Consider the following 26,164-nt stretch of genomic DNA (forward strand, 5'->3'; position numbering starts at 1 on the left):
GGTTGGCGGAGACGTTACCAACCACACTAGGCCCCCGCTCGACCTTCCGACTAATGAATGTAGTAGCTGATTTTACCACAAACACTTTTTTATAAACGAAGGTTGCTACGAAATACGCCACGCCTTTCTGTTCAGTTTTATTAATTTTTGTACACAACGAATAACAGCCGATGGTGCTACTCACACACCGATGGTGCTCTCACACACGCAACTATTTTAACCCGTATCGTGTTGTGGTTTGTAACCATCAAGCGATTTCGTTTGCTCGCTGTTGCGTGTTGCATCGTGTTGCAACTGAGCAGCTGGGAGACGACGAAATTCTGTTCATGCTGATTGATTGAATCGACTTCAATTTATTCCTGTAAAGTCGAATTAATCACATTTGTTAAAACGTTCAAACAGAACAGGGCAGTTTGTTGTTCAAAATTGGTAATGCTGATTTGCCTTGAAAATGGCATTTTGCTGTTCCAAATCGATTGCTGATCGCAACCTTTGTGCTGTGCTGATAGTGGGGAATAAGGCACTCTGACAACACGCACTTTGAAAGCTGTTTTCACATTCAGGTAAATATAAGGTTGCGACAAAATTTGATTGCTTAGATCCAGCACAGAATGCTGGCTTGTGTTTTATAAAAATATTACCCTTCAATTACTTGTTTACTTGCCTTGAAAATGGCATTTTGTTTTTCCAAATCGGATATGCTGATGGGGGAATAACGGCACTCTGACCACACACGTTGAGAAGTAACGAACTGCTACAGAGACATGTGACCAACCGTTCAAGTAGTATGTTCAATCCGAATGCAAATTCGGAAACCCAGCTACTAGCGCAACCCACTGCAGCTGCTACTGCTGCCGCTACTATAAGTCAATGTTGTGTAGACTGTCCATCCGGTTCGCCTTCCGCCTCAAAAATGTAGCTAGTTTCACCAGAAACACTCTTTTATAACCGAAGGGTACTTAGAAATAGGCCACGCCTTCAGTTGTCTAATTCTCTAATATTCTTTAGACGAATTATTCCACAATTCGCATTCGATATTTGTTTCCAGCGAATAAACACCGATGGTGCTCTCACACACGTAACGATTTTAACCCGTATCGTGTTGCGGTTTGTAACATCAAGCGATTTCGTTTGCTCGCTGTTACGTGTTGCATAATGTCACAGAACAGATATGCAACTTCGAACAAAACTCTGCAGCAAATCGGTGCCCAAGCTTTCGCATTCATTTTTTGCTGTTCCATCCTACATTGATTTTACAGTGCATCGTTCGAACAGTTCGCTTCAATAGTTTGAACATGTACCAAAAAACTAATTTTTTTTTTGCTTTAATGACCAGGCAAAAAGGTGATCTTGAATAGTTGAATCTATCAAAATCAAGTTAAGACAGGATCGCATTCATGAGATTTTTAAAGTGGAAATTCAGTAACAATTCACAATCAACGTCAATGAAACAAATTAAACTAAAAATCTTTCAACCATTCAAACATTGTCTAACAAATTTTCTTGGATCGTACACCTCACGACTGCTAAAACTATTTTAACCTGTTAGTTAAATATTTTCGTTGGACTTGGAAACCGAATTTCTCGATTAACGACAATATTTATGTCTCGTACCGTTTTTTATACCTAACATTGCTAGAAATGCATATCAGACGCGCTGTACAAGCACTGCTTACTTCATTAGGTACAATGTAAAAATTGATTGTCGTTAGTCAAGATATTCAGTTTTCAACTTGGGCAACAATGAAATTCATTAAAAAGATATCTACATAAAAACCGTTGCACGTATGCGGGTGGTACTGTACGTTTGTCATGAAAAGGCACCCTCGCTATACCAGTACCGGGAAGAACAAAGAACTCTCCCGATGAAAAAGCGGCGAGAGCTCATACAGTCCTTTTGTTGAATGAATGGAATATAAGCGTAATGAAATTTCGAGTGTAAAATGCATGCTCTCCACCGCTAGATGTCGATACTTAAAATAAAGAGATTTTGCCTCGTTTTTGGTTCTTCAGTTAAACAGATGTGATAATGTTGCAACTAAGCAGCTGGGAGACGACGAAATTCTGTACATGCTGTTTAATAGAATCGACTTCATATCAGTTCTGCATAGTCGAACTAACTGCCTTTGTGAATGCTTTCTAACAGGACAGTTTGTTATTCAAAATCGGTTATGCTGATCGCAGCTTTTGTGCTGTCCCAAATGTGGGGGTATCAACTAAATATGGTAAAATTAGACAACTACAACCATTTGATTGCTAGGATCCCGCAAAGAATGTTCGCTTGTGTTGATGCCAGAAAATTATCAACTTTCAGTTACTTGTTTATTTACCTTGAAAAAGGCATTTCGCTGTTCAAAATTGGATTGGCTGATGGCAATCTGCCCCAACAGTGGAAGGATAATGGTAGTCTGGCGACACACGCTGAGAAGAACCGCGCTGCTCCTGAGACATGGTGACCAATCCTCTGTTACTACTAAGTGCTGATATCTGCCTGCTGCTGCCAACGTTGTGGATGATCCAGCCAGCTCCCCTTTCGACTAATAAATGTAGTTGGTTTTACCAGAAACACTGTTTTATAGCCGAAAGTTGCTACGAAATAGGCCACGCCTTTCCGTTCTGTTTTACCATTCTGTAATTTTCTTTAGACGAATTATTCCACAATTCGCATTTGATTTTGTATCCAGCGAATAAACACCGATGGTGCTCTCATGTACGCAACGATTTTAACCCGTTTCGTATTACGGCTTGTGATCAAGCAAGCGATTTCTTTTGCTCGCTGTTGCTTGTTGCATCATGTTGCAACTAAGCAGCTGGGAGACGACGAAATTCTCTCCATGCTGATTGATTGAATCGACTTCATATCAGTTCTGCATAGTCGAATTGACTGCCTTTGAAAATGCGTTCAAACAGTTAGATAAATAAATAAAGTAATTTTTTTACCGCGACAGAATTTGATTGATAGAATCCAGCACAGCCTGATTGTGTTATTGACAAAAATTATTAACCTTCAATTACTTGATTATTCGCCTTGAGAAAGACATTTCGCTGTTAAAACTCTGTAAAAGCTGTTTCCGCATTCAGTAAATAAAACGGCCGCGACAGATTATGTTTTCTTGGATTCAGCACAGAATGTGTTGTTGCTGATAAAGCAAAACTTTATTGCGGGCAGAAGGCCGAAGCCCTTAACTTGCAAATCGAGACGTTTGGTCCTACCTCGCTGCTGCTGTGTACTGTGATTTGTGTACTGGCGCAACCCGCTTCTGCAGCTAACTAGTTATACTATTCTGACGACCTTTTTAGGGAAAAGCAGCGAGTGACCAATCAGAGGACGTAATTTGCGTTTAAACAAGGCTTGTCAATTATCAAAAGTACAATAGTTTGCATAATCAATCAACAATTTTCTACATTTGGGTGGATGCGTGTATAATTTTCCAAACAATTGCTGCAAAAATGAAGGAAATCGGTTGAAAACAAACCGATTTATAAGCATTTAAAAAGGAATATATTTCGTCCTCTTTTCGTTAATAGTTTTCCTATTTACATCCCTTTGTGGTTGGCTAAAGAAAAACGTAGTTCTACGTCGAAAAAAAATACTGAAATGATTCTTTTCTTAAGGATTTGTTCTTATAACTGTTTAATATTGCAGTTTACTGATACCTCGTACTGTTTCTGTGTCATAATCTAGTGTTCCCATCTAGAAGCCAAAGCATCCAATTAAATCATTCGGATATAAGGAGAATATACTTTTAGATCTAATTTGCCCTGATTTATATATTCATAGATCTAATGGTTTTATTCTACGTAAATGAGTTTCATAATAGTTGAACTTCTAGTTGGCATGCCATGAAAAAAAAATTCGATGAATTATTTCAGCTCATTACAATATCGTAGTGACTCAATAGTGAACCTTTCTATGCGACGTTAAGTGTAACAAAAGTCATTTTTTCGTTATATATTAGGCAGTCGAGTTAAGCAGAACACGTCACCAATATCCGGCAAGCCACCTTATCTCATCAGGACCACCATCATCGTCGCCAAATCAGCATAAAGCAGAATTCCCAGGACGAAAATAATCTATTTCTCACCAGTAGTGTTTAGTCTGCACCAGCACTATCTTTTGATTATACAAAGCATAAACAGGAAGCATAAACAAACACTCGCTGCGAGGCTATATATAAGAGTATTAAAAGAATTGTAGTTTAGTCTTAAGTCTCAAGTGAATAAAGATAGACGAGCAGAAGCTCAAAAAAATATATTTTTTTGCCTTATTTTGTGGCAGAAGAATTAACTGGCGCCCGAATAGGGACCAGTGTGAGTGTAAAGTGAATCAACAAGTGTAGTTTGCCACGTAAGAGTTCGCGGATACTTCTTTGTTGTGAAACAAAAAATTCCCGACCGCGTAAAGCAGCCGTACGGATTGTGCCGGAGTCGCCTGGACAGCTCATCACTCGCTCCAGGAAAAAACGGATTTAACAGCCGTGCCGGAAAGGAGGAAACACCACGGCCTGGTCTCAACCCACAGAATTCAGAAGCGTCACCGTTAGAGGCAGACGATTGGATTCAAAGAAGTACCACTGTAACAGGATTGGTATGACGGTTAAAATAATTATGTAAGTACTCCAACATTATTAAAATAGTGAAGTGTAAAATCAAAAAAAAAAAAATGAATATATTTAATAAGCAAATATTAGAAGTAAAAAAGTGAAAAAAGAAATATCCTTAAAAACCAAAAGAAAAGAGATTATATTTAAAAAGTATATATTAGAAGTAAAAAAGTGAAAAAAGAAATATCCTTAAAAAACTCAAAATAATAAATAATTAAAATGGCACAAAATCAAGTGCGCGATATAATCAATAGAATTGCCGCTCCTCTTCCGGGACCAGACTACAGCGACCCACCGCTTCATCTTTTTGATAGAGAAGGAGCTCGGGTAAACACGGATTCGATTGAAAGAATCCCAGATTAAGTTAAAGATTTGCCATCGTTTACCGGCGAGTCAAGAGAGTTGAATAGTTGGATTGACGATGTTCAAAGCATCATCAATCTCTACGAGACTAATCATCAAAGCCCCATAGAGGCCCAAAATAAATACCACATGGTCTGTAAGACCATAAGAAGAAAAATTAGAGGCGAGGCAAACGATGCCTTAGTAGCCTCAAACGTGAACATAAATTGGAAACTTATTAAGAAAACTTTAACAACTTATTATGGAGAGAAGAGAGATTTGGAAACGCTCGACTACCAGTTGTCGCATACGACACAGAAAGGTAAAACCCTCGAGCAGTTTTACGATGAAGTTAATAGATTGCGAATCATATAAAGACCGATGAAAGATTCAGTCATCCAGAAGCATCAAAGGCGTTGATCGAGTCATACAATAGGAAAGCTATTGACTCTTTCACTAGAGGCCTCGATGGTGAGCTGAGCAAATTCATCAGAAACTATCAACCAACGTCATTAGCTGCCGCGTACAGCTACTGCATTAAGGATCAAAACGCAGAGTTCAGATCCACAATGATCAGACCTAGCATGTAAGCTCCGCAGGTCCCAAGGAACTTGAAACCATTCTTGCCCCCTAGACTTCCTCCCAAACTTCCAGCACTAACAAGACCACCTAACAATTTGAATTCATGTAGACCAAACCCACAATATTACCAACGACCAATTCCACAACCACAATATCATCCAAGACCAATGCCACCACCTCCATACTTCAATCAACCCTTCCAACCTCAACCATTCAGGCAATTTAATCAACAGCAAAAACCCCCAATAACACCCAACAACCCATTTAAAAACACACCAGAACCGATGGAAGTAGATACCTCCATCCGAACAAATAACGTCAACTATGGTAACAGACCACAAAGGTCAGACCAGAGAGGACCCCCACTGAAAAGACAGAGAATGTTTAACATTTGCACAAATAAGTACGAAGAACCTGAGCCTGAAGACATAATTAATGAACGCTCAGATTATGCCCCATCAGAAGATGAAGAATATTACCCCGAATCAACACAAACTTTTGAAAGGTACATCAGAATGATGGAAGCCCAACGAGGTGAGGAACCTAAAGAGGAGGAGGCTGAGCTTAATTTTTTAGGATGAATTCCACGTTGCCTTATTTTCTTTATTATGGCAACGCGAGTACACCTCTGAGAATCTTAGTGGACACAGGATCGAACAAAAATTATGTTCATCCAAAGTATGCACGAGTCTCCCACAACACAGAGAAACCTTTTAACGTTTCTTCAGTTGGAGGAGACATAAAAATCGACAAATTTTCAAAAGCTAAATTTTTCCGACCATACTCAGACATAGACGTAAAGTTTTATCATCTTGCAGAATTAAAATCCTTCGACGCAATTATAGGGCACGATACGCTCAAAGAGCTAGAAGCCGTAATTGACACCGCAAAGGAAAAACTAATAATAAAAAATCGACACACCATTAACCTACTACAGCTCAAATTCGAGGAGGTAAACCAGATTGAGATTCGAGATGAACACCTCCCAGAATATCAAAAATCTGAACTTAAAAACTTCTCAATGACTTTAGAAATGTATTCCAACCACCTGATGAAAAATTGCCTTTCACAACAAGAATTAATGCAGAAATTCGCACCACCGACGAAAATCCAGTATATAGCAAAACATACCCATACCCACAAGCCTTGAAAGCAGAAGTTAATAAACAAATAGAAAAATTGCTAAATGATGGCATCATTAAACCCTCAAAATCCCCTTATGATTCCCCTGTATGGATCGTTCCAAAGAAGATGGACGCCTCCAGCGAAAAGAAGTATAGGATGGTAATAGACTACCGGAAACTAAATTCAAAAACGATCGGTGACAAGTATCCCATTCCTGATACCTCAACGGTCTTGGCAAACTTGGGAAACAATAAATATTTTACAACATTGGATCTAGCATCTGGCTTTCATCAGATCCCAATGACAAAGAAAGACGTCGAAACCGCTTTCTCTGTAAACAACGGCAAATATGAGTTTGTACGATTGCCGTTCGGACTAAAAAACGCACCCTCAATTTTCCAAAGGGTTATGGACGACGTCCTACGAGAACATATTGGCGAAATCTGCCATGTCTATATAGATGACATCATCATCAGAAGTGTTTTCGAAACCCTACAAAAGGCCAACTTCAAAATCCAGCCAGACAAATCAGAATTCTTGAAGACCGAAGTGGAGTTCCTAGGATTTGTTATTTCTGTAAACGGCCTGAAACCCAACATGAAAAAGGTGGAATGTATACAAAAATACCCCGAGCCAACAAATCTTAAAGATTTGAGAGCCTTTTTATGGACTCTCTGGCTATTACAGGCGTTTTGTGAGAGACTACGCAAAAATTGCGAAGCCCTTGACAAAACTTTTAAGAGGGGAAGATGGCCATCGCCAAATTCCTAAAAATCAATCGAAAAGTTTCCCAATTACTTTTGACACAGAGGCTAAACAATCTTTCCAAATATTGAAGGAAATATTATCCCCGAACGATGTATTAGCATATCCAGATTTTAAGGAACCTTTTATCTTGACCACCGATGCGTCAGATAAAGCACTGGGAGTTGTGATATCTCAGAAATTCCATGATGGAGAGCGACCGATCACCTTTATATCTAGAACGCTTTCCAGAACGGAAGAAAATTATGCTACAAACGAAAAGGAAATGCTTGCTGTCGTTTGGGCACTACACACACTCAGAAATTTCACATACGGAGCTAAATTAAAAATTTACACTGCCCATTTCCCACTAACATTTACCCTATCACCCAAAAATAACAACGTCAAGCTGAAGCGATGGAAAGCATTCCTAGAAGAGCATGACTATGAAATGCACTATAAACCTGGGAAGTCCAACGTAGTAGCAGACGCCCTATCCCGCATCCAAATAAATTCACTAACCCCAACACAGCACTCGGCCGGAGATGATGACAGTTCCTATATACCCTCAACAGAAGCCCCGATAAATGTCTTCCGCAATCAAATTATTTTCGTCATAGGAAGAAACTCTAGCTTTGAACAGAACCGACCATTTGAAAACTATCAGAGGCATATTTTTACAGAACCCCATTTCACAAATGACTACCTACAACGAAAATTGAAAGAATACCTAATCCCTGGAATTCTTAACGACATTTTAACCGACGAACCTACTATGGGTCGAATTCAAGAAATTTACAAAGAAAACTTCAACCCCAAAATTGTCAAAGCTCGATTTCCCCAAAAAAGGGTGGAAGACATAGAAGAGGCAGAACGACAACTTAAAGAAATTAAAAACACGCACAATTTCGCTCACCGTGACGCCAAAGAAAATTCACTTCAGCTCTTGAAAACATATTACTTCCCTAGAATGAACAAATTGATTCAAAATTACGTCAATACTTGTGAGATTTGCAAAACTGAGAAATACGAACGTAAACCGCAACCATACATACCAGTAAAAACACCAATGCCAAAATACCCTGGTGATATTATTCATATCGACATATTTGTTTACAATGCAAACTTTTTGTTCATTTCTTCCTTAGATAAATTTTCCAAATTTCTAAAAATAAGACCGGTGAAATCAAAGTCGATACAAGACGTAGGGGACGTTCTGGTACAGCTTCTTTATGACTGGGACGTACCGTCGCAGATTGTTATTGATAATGAAAGTTCATTTGTCTCAAATGTAATAGAACAACGCATCAAAAATCTAGGAATTCAAATTTTTAAAACACCAGTCAACAGATCAGAAACAAACGGACAAGTCGAGATGCCATTCAACAATTAGAGAAATAGCAAGGTGTATAAAAGCACTCAATCCAGATACTACAGTTAATAACCTCATTCAGGAGGCTACACACAAGTATAACAGTTCCATACATTCCTTTACCAAACAAACACCTAAGGCTATTTACATAGGAGAAAACACAGATAACTTAACATTTGAGGAATTCGCTAAACAAAAAGAGTAAAACAACCAAAAAATACTACAATTGTTTGAAAATAAGGAAAATAAAATAACACCAAAGAATTATAAAACATTTTAACCAGATACATACGCATATGAAAAAACAAGCTCTAATAACAAAAGAAAAAGTAGATATAATATAATAAAGATTAAGGAAAATCATGACACGTACGTCATCGATTCTAATAATAGGAGAATTCATAAAGTAAACCTTAGGCGAGACACTATAGAACAAAAATCATAATACCACTTCTTTCTTTTCACAGACTCGCCTTCTGCGTGTCAATCGCATACGCCAACATCCACATACACGACCTCACGAATAATCCACTAGCAATCATACCTTTAGGCAAAGCTAAATTCAAAACAGGATATGTAAGAATAGTACATCCAATAGACCTGGTGCAGATAGGTAATACGATAGCTAATGTCAATGAAGAAATTCAGGCAAACCCTTCAACCGATCCTTTATACGAATTAATGCAAATCAAAAATTATAAATTGTACGAAACCTTTCTTAAATTAAAACCCTTTGTAACAAGACACAAGAGATGGGATACAATAGGAACAGTATGGAAATGGGTAGCAGGCAGTCCAGACGCTGACGACCTACGAATCATCAACATGACGCTCAACTCCCTCATCACACAAAACAACAAACAAGTCATGATAAATCAAGCTATCAGCAAAAGAATACAAGAGGTCACAGATGTCACCAATCAAGTGCTAACACTAGAGAAAGAAAGAGCAAAAAACCACTCTCTCGAAATCAATCATCTTATGATCTATCCAATGTAGACTCACTTCAAGACCAGATAGAAACACTAGAAGAAGCGATCTTGATGGCAAAACATGGCATCCCAAGCAGCAAGGTACTATCCATGCGAGACTTCAACACAATCGCCACATTCTTAAACAGGCACGATATTTTCGTGTCATCGTTTGAAGAATTACTCTCACAATCTACAGCACAAGTAACATTAAACAATACTCATATAGTATACATTCTAAAAGTACCACAGTTTTCAAAAGACGTCTATGAATACGATTATGTAGACTCTATTATTAAGAACAACAGACGAATTTTGTTGTCACAAAACTACCTCATGCGCAACCTTACGCATGTTTACGAATCAAAACAACCATGCGAGGACCAAAGCAACTACTACCTGTGCGAAACCACCTCTCTAACATTACCCAATAACTGCATAGACCGGCTCATACGAGGACAACATTCCAATTGCACCTTCGAAAAAGTCTACTCAAGAGGCTTAGTCAAACGAATTAACGACGCCTCTATTCTAATCAATGACGCACACGTAGAAATTTCATCTAATTGCAGCAATTCAAATAAGCAGCTGAATGGCTCATTTCTAATCCAATTCGAAGACTGCGACATACAAATCAACGGAGAACTATTCTCTAATTTCGAAGCTATTATACCTGGACGACCGTATCACCCCACAACTGGCTTATTGGTAACCGAAACATACACATTAGATTCACCTCCCGCAGCTTATCTACGAAATCTAACACTGGAGCACCGAGAGAAACTTGAAATATTAAAACTAGAAAATTATTCACTAACATGGAAACTCAACATATTCGGATCATTCGGAGGATTAACGATAATTTCATCTTTGTGATAGGGATATATTTCTATCTTTCCAGAAAGACAATAATCAACACAAAAATTAATATACCAAGCACCGAGAACAAAGACATTGCACTTACAACAATAGACACTTCTACCACCAAAAAGGATGATCTCATCATCACGGACCAAGAGATAGCAACCACAGATTTATCAGAAGATCGAAAGAAGGAAATCGAATCATTCATCAATATGTCATCACCTTTTCGAACCGTTCAACTTTGAGGACAAAGTTACTTAAGAGGGGAAGAGTTAAGCAGAACACGTCACCAATATCCGGCAAGCCACCTTATCTCATCAGGACCACCATCATCGTCGCCAAATCAGCATAAAGCAGAATTCCCAGAATGAAAATAATCTATTTCTCACCAGTAGTGTTTAGTCTGCACCAGCACTATCTTTTGATTATAAAAAGCATAAACAGGAAGCATAAAAAAACACTCGCTGCGAGGCTAGATATAAGAGTATTAAAAGAATTGTAGTTTAGTCTTAAGTCTTAAGTGAATAAAGATAGACGAGCAGAAGCTCAAAAAATTAAATTTTTTTGCCTTATTTTGTGGCAGAAGAATTAACTGTCGTCATACTTAATATATAATTAATCGTACCATACCATACATACTAAGCTGATTCACTGATACTTGAGTGACATTGTATATATTTTTAATTGCACTTGCTTCCGATTAATCTCGAACTAAGAGATATAATGTATCACAGTATACGCTCACTCGTAATCAAATTTTTCCATCTCTTCCTGTTTAGCTATTTCCAATAGTACGAAAGTATGGCATTTCCGGAGAGGGACATTTAAAGTTGCTAAACTCGTGATCCCAACTGACTGATTTTCTTCCCACCGGTTCCAGCATATTGTTCCACAGAGCGTTACTCGCACGAGCATTCCCTTTTTGACTCAAATGAAAACAATCGGCAGACATATAACTAAAGTCCGTATCTCCGTTTGGTTTATCCGGAATGCTGATGTTCATAATAAAGGGTTGATTGACAACGGTGAAATCGGGTTTATTATGAAACTCCTTTCGGTTCGCTATGTCCATCTGTAGCAGATTCCATTGTTCTATAAGTTTGATAAAACGACGTCGTTGGGAAACGAATCGGGTTGCAATAAAGCAGGGGCATTCTACAACGTGCATTGTGACACATTCGTGTGGTTTTCTCTTCATATGGTTCAGGATATCTACATCTGTGCGCAAGAAATGATAGTAAAACTAGCAGTAATTGAATAAATTTTAAGCTCATCTTACTTGGACTTGAAACTAGATTTACGAAAGTACGAGGTAGGTAATCTCTGAAGATTCTTAAAGCAGTCAACATGTTCGACTCATGATATTGTAGGGCTTTCTCCGGTGGGTTTGTGTAGCATATGTTGGAACAAAAATCATTTCCGCCTATGAGTAGTGTGATTAACTTCCAATGATTTTTCATATCAACGTTAGGATCATGCAGCATGCGTTTCACCAAATTTCTTGCCATGTGAGGAATGTCCTGACTCATGGATCCTCCTTCGGCTGCATTGAATCTACAATGAATGATAAGAACAGATTTGTTCAAATGCTATAAATCAACGGCTTAGAAAAAATACCTTGAAGCTTTACTTGTCGATACCGTATCCCGAATTGCATATCCGTATAGATTGGGATTATATTGCTTTAGAATATTTGGCAGTGTTAAAAACTGTTTCCATGTAGACTGACCTCCAATACTCCACGAAATCCCTTTGTTTTCTACTAGAACTTCTAGGACCTTCGTGGCCATTGCGCCATTTCCAGCCGTTAGCGAATCTCCGATTGCTCCAATAATATCAATATCACCAGGACGCAGTTTGTCTACTGAGGATGGTACGGTTGCACTTCGCATTCCAGTAGTATTACAGAAGAATGGATAATCCGGCGGATATTGTTTTTGTAATTTCTGAAATTATAACGAATCAGTTAGTACTAATTATGAAAAATTTAGTATATTATCCACATACTCCCATCTTCAAGTTCATTTCAAACTTGTTGTTGTTGTTTCCCGTATTTCCTATTAGGTTGAGAGCCGAACGGCGAAAGCCTCTAAATTTCTCAATAAATAGTGGCGTGTCCAACGAAGTTATTTGTGGTTGACTGTAGCTAAGATAGTGCGGTAATATCCAAATCAGCAGCATTTGTGCTATACCGTAGAATCGGTACGGTTTCAACATGTTTGAGAACATGGTGAAGGAGGTTCTGTTGGCAAGTTAATTTTCTTGCACGTTACTTGTATGAACTGTTTGAGCGAAAATAAGAAATAAAACGTGTAAGAATAAAGGTTCCAAAATATGCATCTCTATAATATAATGGTTATAATCGCTGGTATTGTTTTTATCAGGTAATCATTATAGAATTGGTAGTTTTTTATCATTTTGCAAGGCAAATTACCCAACAAACAATGTTGTTGTCTGTTATGCAACGTAATTGTTTGTTGGATAGGGTGAGTGGATGCCCTTCGTTTTTCAGGTGAATTCGGCTGTAGAGTGGCCAAATATCCCCCATTATGGATATTTTGGAACCGGGATGACGTCCAGAGGAGAGAACCTTATTTCAAACAGTGTTTTGAAACCCAAGATGACGCCTTTCGGCTTCTGTAAAACAATCAATATTGGTATAACTAGAAACAGGATAATACCTTTAGGCCGGAGCCCGACCCAAAATACCGTTTCTCAATTTAAGATAGCGACTTCTGGTTTCTTTATAGCAGACTAAAATGGCCAAGTGTGGGTATTTCCGGAACCAGGATGATACGCACTACTGATACGAGTTGCGGATTGGAACAATCAAATTCTTTTCGTGTCGTATGGAAGTAGATACCAAGAGGGCAGTACCTTCAACCAGAACGCCATAACTGTTTTCGTCCGCAAGAACAATACCAACGGCCTTTTTTATTCTTGCTTATTTTCCGTCGGTCTAGTTCCGCCACTGTTGTTGTGCCAATCACCGACGCCCAGAGAGGCGACTCCACTCAGGATCCTAACTTACGACCCGTTGATTAACGGACCATCGTCTACAGCTTTACTTCCTCATGCGATGGAAAGCGTGATCCCAGAGATTGTTCGCCTCAGAAAATCTCCCGGTATCGGCTAGGATTGTATCTAGACCACAGTTGGGTTAGTTGTGAGTGGATCACGCCTCCTCACAACTATCGACACCTATTTCGGCGTTAAAATTCGAACCCAGGCGTCGAGCGCGGATGGCGGAGACGTTACCAACCAGGGCGGGGTCCTACAAACAGCCCTCATCAGAACTACCACATACAAGGTGTTAGGGAGCTGACTGAAAATCCTTTCAGGGGTGATAGAGGATCTTATTTGATGAAAAAAATTCTTCTAAGCATATCCCCAAAATTTAACTACTGCCGAGTTATTCACTTTTTTCAGTTTTCAGTTATGTTTGCCTTTAACGAGGTCTAACACAAGAAATATGATAGCTAGCTCAATTCTGTTGGTTTAGTTGGGAAATGTTTTTGATGCACGACCTCCCGTCTCATCGGTCATTACTTAGGTTCCCTTCGACGTTAGAGTCTCGGAAGGAAAGCACATCGATGACGTCTGAGAAATGCTGTCCGTCTTCCAAAATAAAGTCAAGCTAAAGGCAAGCTGTGCCATTGGCGTGTTACTATGTGTGTTTTTGGATATCTTTTTATGCAAAATATGTGCTACCGGCTGCAAGACCTCTGGCTGCAGCGAAAATTACCAATCTCAGGCTATTCTTATTACTGGTACGTGGTATTTAAAAGTCGTCCCCGCGAGAGGATTCATCTATCGGCGACTTACTTCCTGGATGGCTGCGACTTTTACTTACACTATTCACAGTTCTCTGGCTACAAGAAATGAGTTGAATTTCAGAAAGCAGTGACAAATACAACATGATTATGTGGTCGGCGTGAAGCCAAACCAACCCAAGCGCCAAAAACATTATTTTGAGTGATCGGATTTCAAAGTTTAATCTCGCCGTATGTGTTCTGCAGTCTGCTACAGAAAATTTTTGTTATAATATCAAATGACTTTATTTTTTTATTAAAAGATAGATTTTTCCACAGGGCAGGATTAAGGGTTGTGGGGGCCCGGGGGTCAGGTTATATATCGAAGCCCCTTTTTTCAGTTAGTATTGTCTAAATTCCATTTTTTTAAGTGTCACGAAATTTTTTGTTGGAAATCACTCTAAAAAGAAAAGGTTTGCATTATTTTATGAAAAGCACTAGTCAATGTCGAATATTATGAATATCGTTGGTTGCAATGTTGTGTTTTGAGCAGAATAATGAATGATTTCCTTAGGGTGACCGTCTTGCCCGTTGTTCCCCTACTGGTGTTAATATTTGTTTTAATGGCGCTTGGTTTGGTCTGGTTGTACGCCGATCATATGTCAATTACTTACATTTACTCATCTCATCATTATGATAATGATGTCTATACTTATTGCAGATGATTTAACGTTATCAACATTATGAAACATTATGAACATTATGACGATCAAATATCAATTGTTTGAAGAAACTTGCTTCCGTTTGTGAGAGTAACAATTTTATTTATCAGTTAAGTTGATATTTATTAATTTTCAAACCACGCTCGGAATAACTCATGTTTGCCTCATGAGAAAGAAATTTGGCGAATCGTCGAGGTGCTTTGGTGAATTCTTTTTTGAACATCGCGGACACCTGCGGGTGCTAGTCAACACTCAACAGTAGAATGCTAATTACAAATGTAAAGTTAAGCGGGTGAAAATACGAAGACCTTGAAGTTGCGTGACCCGATTAGAACTGGACGCAATATTCAGGATTATTTTTGATCACGGTTTAATTATGTGTTAGACATTGACATTGACCAGTGGCGTAGAGTGAAGCTTTTGCACCCGGTGCGTGAGAATCTGGTTCCAACCACTCCTCTTCCTCGAGATTTGTTGGTTGTTGGAATTAAAAACAGAAACGGATAAAATATTTTAAAAAATTATTGATATAGGTACTATTAAAATTATTGAACGGATTACACTTTAATAAAACCTGCATTAGAAAAATTGTTTTGGTTTATTGTGCACGGCCGAATCCTACCCGAATTGACGCCGCTGATATTGACATTGTTAGATATCCTACTCCAATGAGATTTCAAAACGAGGTCTTAATGTTCATTAACAAGGAACAACTGATTCTAAAAAATCCTGGTCGCAAGCGTTTTGCCTTCAAAACTGAACGGAAAGCAATGAATAAATAAAATTTAAAATCTATTGTAACATATTTTTAGCAGTTTGTAATTTATGATATTCTTCTATAAACTATCAAACCTGTTGCTGATAGACTTCGATACATGTTCAAAGTTCGCAACAGGCACTTTGGCCGTTTATCTAAAGAAATTGATCTGATTGATCATGAAGAATGAACAAAATTGCTCCATCGATGGCGCTCCATTAGGACGCTTATTCTAATTATAAACTAGTCTAATGGGAAAATTCTGTTTTGTCGGCGTTTTAACGATCAATTTTTATTACTTCATTCGGAACAGTAAATTGCGCAAAGATACATGATGTGTTAATCGGTTGCCATTCAAACGATCTTCATGTTTTGTCAATTAAAAAATTGACACTCGTGGCACGTAAAGTTTTAAACATTTTTATGACCGGAATGCAATATTCCCAAATGACTGTTTAATTTCAAAGATAAGAGTTGGCTTGTTGAAGCATCATTTCGCGTGTACAAAGACGTGCCATTTAGGTTGATAGTAACTAATTTGATCAACTGGGTGTTGCATTACACTATTGATTTATTCAATGCATTTTCTCCAGTAGATTTTGAAACTTTCATCATTGTATCAATAAAAAAAAAAAACATAATTTCATTCATCTTGTTAACACTGTTTACCCCTTTTATATACGTTAAACCACAGCTTGTTAGAGCTTGATAAAGCAAAGGTAGAATTTTACACGCCCATGGCACTGCCCTGCCGGTTTGTGTAGGCGACAGTAACCATATTAAACGGTACCAGACTTTTTGTCTGAGCCGGCTGTTGACTTGTGTTGTGATGCGAGATGCTACCGGAAAGGTGAGACTTGCTGTGAAGGGTCAATGTCGATGTCCGACTTTCCTTACATATGATTAATCTTGCGGATCCTTGTTAAACAAGCAGACTCCGGAAATGAGCGACACCACAAAAGTGTGCGCTCCGCTTGTGGTATCGTGTCGTGACGTGATGTCCCGTGATAAAGAGACACGCGATTCATACGATGAGTAACGCCAGCGAAGGGTTGCATTATATCTGCTAGAAGGTTTCGTACATACAAAAGCACAAGGTTTTATATTGACTTTACAGTTATATTGATGAGATTTGATTTGCTGAATTAAAAATAGTTGAAATAATGTTCTTCATTGTGCAAAGCAACTGATTTTTTTGGTTACAAGAATTGAAAGGAGAAAGTTTAGATGAAACAGACTTTTATATCTATTCAACAAGTCAGAGAGCTTTAGAAATATTTAAATATTAAAGTGACATCGCGCAACGGTTAAAAGTCTGTTCTTTACGATCAATATAGCTGTAAATTATCTAGCAATAAGAATGGCAAGTCTAGCAAGTTATAAGTAGTGTACGACAAATCAAATCGTGGTTAAACTAAACAAGAAATGAAAAAAAAGTTAATAACAACATAAAATCGTAACAGTGACTATCAACGTCTTGTTAGAAACTGAGCCAGATATTTTTTTTGCATTTATACTAGTGGTAAAGTATATCATTCTATTGACGAAGTAATTTTTTAAATATTTAATAAGAAATACCCATTACTAAAAAGGTGGGTTATAAAACAAAACTCAATGTTGAGACGACTATTATTTTAGTTTATCACACCAGCGAAAGATTTTGATATTCAAATGAACCAACAGTAAATTGAACATTCATGACATTTTTCTACTTAATCAGCTGTCCCATGTGACGTAAAGAACTATTTGCAAACAATTGCAACCATTTGCAGCAGTAAAACCGTACACTTTTATCATCACGGGTCGTAAATGTCTACATATCGTACTGAGCTGCTAAGGTCAAGTTTAAATGGTACCGTGCTGCAGGGTGACTATGTGTCCGATTGAAACGTAGATACCGTCCATTTGCACCGTGAGAAAAGTTTTCTGATGTGGCTATTGCTGGTGGAAGTTTTTTTTTCTTGAACAATTTTACTTTATTGCTGAGCAAAAACATTTATTATTTTTTATGCATCGTTACCACTAATGTGCGACATCGCTACTACTTGAGCAGTAAATGATATTTTTTACTCTCTCATACGCGCACACTAATGGGCGTAGAGCTCGAAATTTGTTTCCGCGTATGCAAAGCATCTGAACGGGGATTAATATGCGGTTGGTTTTGAATTCATAGCAGATCTTATTTCTGCCTTCGTCCAGAAGATGTGACTTCAACTACGCAGGTATCCATTATCTACATGTATCATAGACTGTAAATGATAAACTAGTTTGTCACTATTGGTAGGGCTTGTTTTGTGACACGATCAAAATTTACATTTAAAGAAATTTATATAGGTTGTCGAATGTCTTTAGCAGTGGTTTTTCTCGACCACAGTCTTATGCAAAAACCTGCCGAAGACGTTCGATACCCTATGTGACGCCAGTTGATTGTGTGATAAAAGAGGAAATTATTTTTTGAATGTTCGATGCAATTCGCAGTAGTAAAAATTTCGAGATTTTGCCCTAGAGTTCAAACTGAAAAAAAACGAAAGATTATTGCTTTTTAACCGTAGCTATGAATTTTGGTGGCCATAACAAAGTTTTTTTATATCTTTACATAACTTTTTTTCAGAGACCTTAATAAGTTTTGCTTACAAAGCAAACGTGGAAGCGACGAACCCGGCGAACAATTACACTGTGCTACAAATGGAAAAAAAATGCAAGAACTTCTGAAGTGACCTAGTGTAGGTTGTAGGTCTTGTTGAGTCTAACATTCGCTCATACTAGAAATTTTCCAAACATCCCCAAAATCTGAAGTTATGGTCAAAACACGGTTTTTTGGACCTCACTGCATACAATTTTTTTAACTCAGTCATTTCTCAATATTGTCTAAAAAATTATATTTAAACTCAAATAACTCAACATGTTTTAGTGATATTAGTACAAACCTGTAAATGTTTTGAAAGCTCCGTTTATCTTCTTTTCAAAACTGCCTAAATATTGAAAATCGGTTGAGAAAGGACTGAGTTAAAAAAAATGTATGCCCTGAGGTCCAAAAAACCGTATTTTGACCATAACTTCAGATTTTGGGGGTGTTTGGAAAATTTCTAGTATGAGCGAATATTACACTCAATAAGACCTACAACCTCCACTAGATCACTTCAGAAGTTCTTGTGTTTTTTCACCATTTGTAGCACCGCGAAATAACTGTGGTATAGAAGCCAAAAATTCTGGTTTTCTTAAAAAATATATAACTCAGTCAAATATTCACCGATTTTCACAAAACCACTTTTGTTTGATTCGTCATTGAATATAATTACAAAAAATTAGTGTACTTGTAGTATCTTTCTCACTAAAACAGGTGGCAAATTCCAAATTAAATTGAAAAATTGCGTGAAAAAAACTAAAAAATTATATTTAAACTCAAATAACTCAACATGTTTTAGTGAAATTAGTAGATTTTTTGAAAGCTCTGTTTATTTTCTTTCCAAAACTGCCTCAATATTGAAAATCGGTTGAGAAATGACTGAGTTAAAAAAAGTTGTGTGCCCTGAGGTCCAAAAAACCGTATTTTGACCATAACTTCAGATTTTGGGGGTGTTTAGAAAATTTCTAGTATGAGCGAATGTTACACTCAACAAGACCTACAACCTACGCTAGGTCACTTCAGAAGTTCTAAATCACTGTAGCACAGTGTTATTCTTCGACTCTCTGACGAACTTTTACATCTGTTAGGGGCAACTTGTTTGAGCTTTGGGGCAACTTTTTTTGCTTTTATCGAGAAAGGAATGTTAAACACGTATTTTTGTTTACCAAAACAAAAGGACACTGTACCTCTCGTATATTGTGAATGTAATAGCTTGCCTATTTTACTATTTTAATTGGTGTAATATGTTCCGTAACTTGTTGCTTCATTTGCATACCGGTAAACATGCTGGCTTGACAGGTTGTGATTTTCAACAGTCAAATGTGCGTACAACCACGATGCAGAGTGTGTCTTCTTAATTCACTTGAGCAGGTATATCAAAACATTTTCAGAGGGATGCCCCGAGGAGCTGTGGGAGCAATAACAACAATTTCGAGTTAGAAACACCAGAAGCTACAATAGACAACTATTCCCGATGCAGTGGCTCTTCTGCCCAATGCCCTTCAGGCATAGGAAAAAAAAAAAAAAAAACAACAGAACTGACCCATTGCACAATGTCAAATAATGTCGTATGAAAGAAAACCAGAACTCGTTTCTCCACCATTCGCTTCATTCTAAATTTTAAGCAAGCGTCATCAGATCATCAACTTTAGGTAAACTTTAGGTAAACGTTAGTTTCCTTTTAATAGCAGGCTCAACGCTTAATTAAAGTTGATGTTGGACTTAAGTACTATGCAAACCGAAACTTAGAGTGCTACATCCTGATTCCGAACTTGAATTTCAACTGGTTCAACACACTCTTTGCAACTTACTTTATTGCGCATGATACTACTAATTGTAACAATCGCTTTCAGCCGACATTCCATTACGCTACGACATGTGACCTAAAGACCAAACCAAATTGTATATCCAACCCAGCAGATAATTTTGTTGTCTATCAGCTTTAGTTCAACTGAAGTTATAGCAGCTTCATAAGCTGTAAATCAACAAAAATGTTGGTTGGGAAGTACCTAGGTACTTCAATAATAGTAGTTTGTCTCAGATGATCAAAAAATGAATTATATATACGTAGTATTGCGAATTTAACCATCATTGGAGTTTTGATTTTATGCTATAATTAGTATGAAAACTCGTTTCAATATTAATTAATTGGTCAGAAGCAGAAAGAGCACCTCTAGGAGAAATGAAAAGAACACATTAGAAAACATGTCAAGTGCGCAAAACTAAGGTGTTTTATTGTACTTCCAGCTAAAAATATGAGAAAATTTTTCCGTCAGTCATTGGATGAAATCGTGGTCTTTCTTTGGACTTTGCGCCATCATTTTCTGCAAATACACATCTGGTCCACCTCAGCGGCTTTCGATTTCTTGCCATTTCCCGTATCCTGCGACACCTTGCCAGGCTTCTTCATTTCCCTCCTGACAATTGCTCATGTTCGGAATGGTTCCATGCATGATATAACGGACAGCTTTTCAGGGACAGAATCATTCTTCATATAATGGAGTGGGCAATGCATCTCGTGGGCTCAAATCATGAATGTTTCATTCGGAAGTGTTGGAAATAATACCTTGCCGACTCCTGCAAAGTTGTTAGTGACCTCATTCAAGGTTATTCCTTCTAGTATCATATCTTTGCCGAAAACAAATACCAAAAAAAAATTTTGGCGGTAGAAAGAAGCAAAAGTTCCACAATTCCAGTAATTTTCTGTTGACTTTGTAAACTACAGCTATTTTTGATGGATTTTGCTGCCGTTTAATTGAATTTTGTTGACTTAGTTTAAATTAATCAAACATATTATTAATATGCCTTTGTAGAGGTAGCAAAAATTATCAGTTGCTGTTTCAAAATTGTATATTTTCCCAAATTATGGAAAAATGCTAAAATTACTCCGCTCCGGATAAGAAACCAGCTGAGGTTTCAAGTTATCGACCAATCAGTTTGCTTTCTTCGATGTTGGAAAGAATTATTGTTCACAGGATTATGTCGCACATCAATGAAAATTCATTTTTCGCAGATGAACAGTTTGGCTTTCGCCATGAGCATTCCACTACTCATCAATTGCTCAGATTTACTAATATGATACGAGCTAACAAATATGAAGGTTATTCCACTGAAGCTGCTCTTTTAAACATAGAAAAAGCATTCGACAGTGTTAGCCATTAAGGTTTGATTGCGAAATTGTTAGCTTGAAAGCTTTTTTTCCAATTTTTATAATCAAAATTTAAAAAAAATATCTATCTGGTCGAACTCGAAAGGTTATCTACCAGAATTAAAAAACTGATAGATTTTCCGTTAGAGCAGGTGTGCCTCAAGGTTCAGTTTTGGGCTCAGTCCTGAAGAACATATTTACTTCAGATCTTCCTGATTTACCTCCAGGATGCACAAAGTCATTGTTCTGCGATGACACAAGCATTTCTGTAAAAGGAAAAAGTCTTCGTGTCATATGCAGTCGATTGTAGAAAAGTTAAGAATTAAAACAATTAAAGTTAAGAAAATCTCTCCTAATGCTTCTAAAACTTAAATGATAATTTTTCCCCATAAGACTAGGGCTTCCTTCCTCAAGCCAAACAGTAATCACGTTGTCAAGATGAATGGGATTATTTTAAGTTGGTCTGACAAGGTTAAGTACTTGGAACAAATTTACGATGAAAAACTTATTGTTAAAGAGCACATTGAGAGTATACAAGCAAAGTGCATCAAATATGCGAGATGGTTATATCCTCTCATCAACAGGAATTCTAAACTTTTTAAACAATAAACTTTTTTTTTTCTTCATAAATCGTTTATTTGACACGGCACAAATACAATTTAATGTTTAACGGCGCCAATTATATCTGATGACTTAAAATCTTAAAGCAAATTTTTTATCCTCACTGCCGACTACGAGCTAAAATTAAGTCTATCTTAAAACTAGCATGTATTTTCAATCAGTGTTTTGTAGGTAAATGGCCGTCTCATGATCGTCGAATTGTCATGGATATGCAGTAATCAAACAATAAACTTTTGATTCACAAAAAAATTATAGACCAGCAATGCTTTATGCTGTACCTATCTGGTCAAGTAGTTGTTTAACAAGGAAGAAAATGCTTTAAAGGATTCAGAAGAGAATTCTGGAAATGATGTCTAAGAGTCCTCCTCGCTTCGGGACACTCGAATTACATAGATTTATTGGTGTTGAAGCATTAGAAGCTTAAATGAAATTATTACCAATTTTCGATAAAAATCGTTGCAATCCTCAATTGCTACGATAAGCTCTATTTATAGTCAATAAGTTACAAATTAAGTTAGTTGTAACATTATTTCCCTTTTTTTGATAAGTAGGGTTAAACCCCTACGAATAATAAGTCCTTATTGCAAAAGCAAACAAATTCTAACAATTAAAATTACAAATTTGTAACAGTGTTGAGAATTCACCATTTGTGATTGGTCACACAAACTCATTATCTACTAATATCTATCATAAATACCTAAGATACTAACAAACCCTTTCTTATTAAAAAAAATAGCTTCTATGGTAAATTTTGTCGATAGTCTCGAGTTTCATTGTTTTGCGGTTGCAATAACGGTGAACTGCACTCTTTGAGCTGGTCTTGTATTGGTGTCGAATTGATTAAGTCCGCCCAAAGCAACTATGACTGTATAAAGTATCGTCACGAGTCCAATTCTCCGGATCTATCAGGATTTTGAAAAGAAATCAGTGTTCGTTGCACCTTCTGATACTGCGAATTTGACTCCACATTAAGTGAGTACACATAGAGATTTCGGCAACACTGCTTTTAAAAGTGTAGAGTCAATCCTGCATCGGCTCGTAAAAAATCTTTCAGTGATGCAATTGAGACTGCGGAATCACGTGTGATAGGGGAAGTGAACACTTAAACGATGCTACTTAAAATAAGTATAGTGCACATGCGGGAGTGATCTTTTTGTTACTTCCAAAATTATACTTCATACATAGAAAGCGACAAAAGGAGCGTCATTTGCTTCCCACATAAAGACTTGCATTAAAGCTTGTGTGTAGATCCGAGTGGACAGACAGTGCTGCTGTTTCCACCGTAAATGGAGCAAACCCATTGCAAATAATTGTCCTTTTTGCATGTATATTTTAATTTATCTATAATATTTTTAGTTCAATTTTCTTTGTGTTGCAATTGCGGAGACGATCGTTTGACACATTGTTTATTACAAGTTTAGCAATTTGTCATCAAATTTTGGGTAATATTTCGATACATACATAGGTTTATATTTTTGTACGTATATATGGTAAGATTTATTCATTTTACTATTTGGCACTCCTCTAGACAATAAATATAACATGCTATTACATACAGTTCAATTTTTGCCTTTCTCCTAGAAAGGTATAGCAATCACTGGAAAAACCAAAGGTATAAAAGTGCTCCAAAGGGTCGAATCTCGTATATCATACGACTTAGTTTGACGAGCTGAGCATTTTCTGTATGTGTGTGCGTGTGTGTGTATGTGTGTGTGTATGTAACGCTCTCCCAATCTCACTCGATTTTCTCAGAGATGGCTGGACCGATCTTCATGAAATTAATTGCAAATGAGAGGTCTAGTTGCCCCATAAGACCCTATTGAATTTCATTGCAATCGGATTTTTAGTTTAGAGGTTATGTTTAAAAATGTGAAAATCACGAAACATCATTATCTCAGAAACTACTCAACCGATTTTAACAAAAAACCCTTTACTTGTGAGTTTCATGACGATTGAACGTGCGGTTCAGAAGTTATTCATAGAAACGTGTTCTGGAGAGTGTTTAATCTCACTCATGTTTCTCAGAGATGACTGAACCGATTTCAACAAAATCAGTGTCATTTGGATGGTCTAATTACCCCTATAAGACCCAATTGATTTTTTTTGCAATCGCACTATTACTTTGCCTATTATGTTTAAAAATGTGAAATCCAGCTTTGAAAAAAAACATATTCCGAAGACTACTTAAACTCACTCACTTTGCTCAGAGATGGCTGAACCGATTTCCACGAAATTAGTGTCAAATGAGTGGTCTAGCTGCCTCATAACACCCTATTGAATTTCAATGTAATCGGTCTGTTACTTTGTCTGTAATGTATCAAAATATGAAAATCAGGAAATCTTCATTATCTCAGAAAGTACACAACCGATTTGAACAATATTGGTATCAAATGAACGGGCTAGTTAAAGGTTAATTGATGAATTTTATAGTGATTAAACACGTGGTTCAAAAATTGTGAAAAGAAACATGTTCCGTTGACTTTTCAAATTCACTCGTTTTCCCAAAAATGGCTGGACTAAATTCAACAATCTTAGTGTCAAATGAAAAGTTTGGCTTTCCTATAGGTTCCCATTTTATTTGACTATAATCTCATTTTTATTCCAACCGTTATGTATTAAATTATAAAAACAACGAAAGTCTATTATCTCAAAGATCACACGACTTATTTGAACATATCTAGTGTCACTTGAACGGATTGTCTCTCAAACGCACAAGTAAGAAATTTCATAGCAATTTGATATGTGGTTCAAAAGTTATGAAAAGAAACGAAATTCAAAGACTATTTAAAACTGTAACTGCTTTGATCAAAACATATGGCCTCAACAAAATTTAAATTTGGTATTGTGCTATTCGTACGTTCCCGGTATTGCTCGTGATTGAAGTGTACGAAATTCAAAATCATTTCTTTTATTTCGCTATTTCTTCAGCACGAATATTTTACTCCCAATTAATAATTTTTTTAACTTTTTGCCTTTCTCCTAGAAAGGTATAGCAATCACTGGAAAAACCGAAGATATGAAAGTGCTCCAAAGGGCCGAATGGCATATATCACTCGACTCAGTTCGACCAGCTGAGCATTTTCTGTATGTATGTATGTGTGTGTGTGTGTGTGTGTGTGTGTGTGTGTGTGTGTGTGTGTGTGTGTGAGAGAGAGAGTGTGTGAGAGTGTGTGTGCATGTGTGTGCGTGTGTGTGTGCGTGTGTGTGCGTGTGTGTGCGTGTGTGTGTGTGCGTGTGTGTGTGTGTTTGTGTATGTTCAGATTTTTATTTTCACTCACTTTTCTCAGGGATGGCTGGACCGATTTTCATGGAATTGTATGCAAATGAAAGTTCTAGTTGCCCCATAAGACCCTATTAAATTACATTGTAATTGGATTTTTATTTTAGAGGTTATGTTTAAAAATGTATCTCAGAAACCACACAACCGATTTCAATAAAGTTGGTATCAAATGAACGGGCTATCTGAAAAACCCTTAACTTTTGAATTTTATATAGATCGAACATATGGTTCAAAAGTTATGATAAGAAACGTCTTCTAAAGACTGTTTAATTTCACTCATGTTTCTCAGAGATGGCTGGACCGATTTCCACAAAATCAGTGTCATATGAAAGGTTCAGTTACCCCATAAGACCCTATTGATTTTTTTGCAATCGGACTATGACTTTGCCTGTTATGTTTAAAAATGTGAAATCCAGCTATGAAAAGAAACATATTCCGAAGAATACATAAATTCACTCACTTTTCTCAGAGATGGCTGAACCGATTTCCACGAAATTAGTGTCAAATATAAGGTCTAGCTGCCTCATAACACCCTATTGAATTCTACTGTAATCGAACTGTAACTTCGTCTGTAACGTACCGAATTGTGAAAATCACGAAACTTCATTATCTCAGAAAGTACACAACCGATTTGATCAATAGTATTATCAGATG

General features: G+C 37.2%; 1 protein-coding gene across 1 annotated transcript in view; it reads right to left on the bottom strand.

The window, feature by feature from the left end:
- Positions 1 to 11,262: 11,262 nt before the first annotated feature.
- Positions 11,263 to 26,164, bottom strand: part of LOC129725521 (phospholipase B1, membrane-associated) — a 36,320-nt gene continuing 21,418 nt past the window's right edge. The window contains exons 2-5 of the mRNA XM_055681477.1: positions 12,612 to 12,886; positions 12,222 to 12,550; positions 11,884 to 12,158; positions 11,263 to 11,822 (exon numbers count right to left, since the gene is read on the bottom strand). Coding sequence (XP_055537452.1) covers positions 11,380 to 11,822; positions 11,884 to 12,158; positions 12,222 to 12,550; positions 12,612 to 12,833 — 1,269 coding nt within the window. The 5' untranslated portion in view covers positions 12,834 to 12,886 and the 3' untranslated portion in view covers positions 11,263 to 11,379. The remainder of the gene's footprint in view (positions 11,823 to 11,883; positions 12,159 to 12,221; positions 12,551 to 12,611; positions 12,887 to 26,164) is intronic.

This window comes from Wyeomyia smithii, chromosome 2 (assembly GCF_029784165.1).
Source record: "Wyeomyia smithii strain HCP4-BCI-WySm-NY-G18 chromosome 2, ASM2978416v1, whole genome shotgun sequence".
In the NCBI taxonomy this organism is placed as follows: domain Eukaryota; kingdom Metazoa; phylum Arthropoda; class Insecta; order Diptera; family Culicidae; genus Wyeomyia; species Wyeomyia smithii.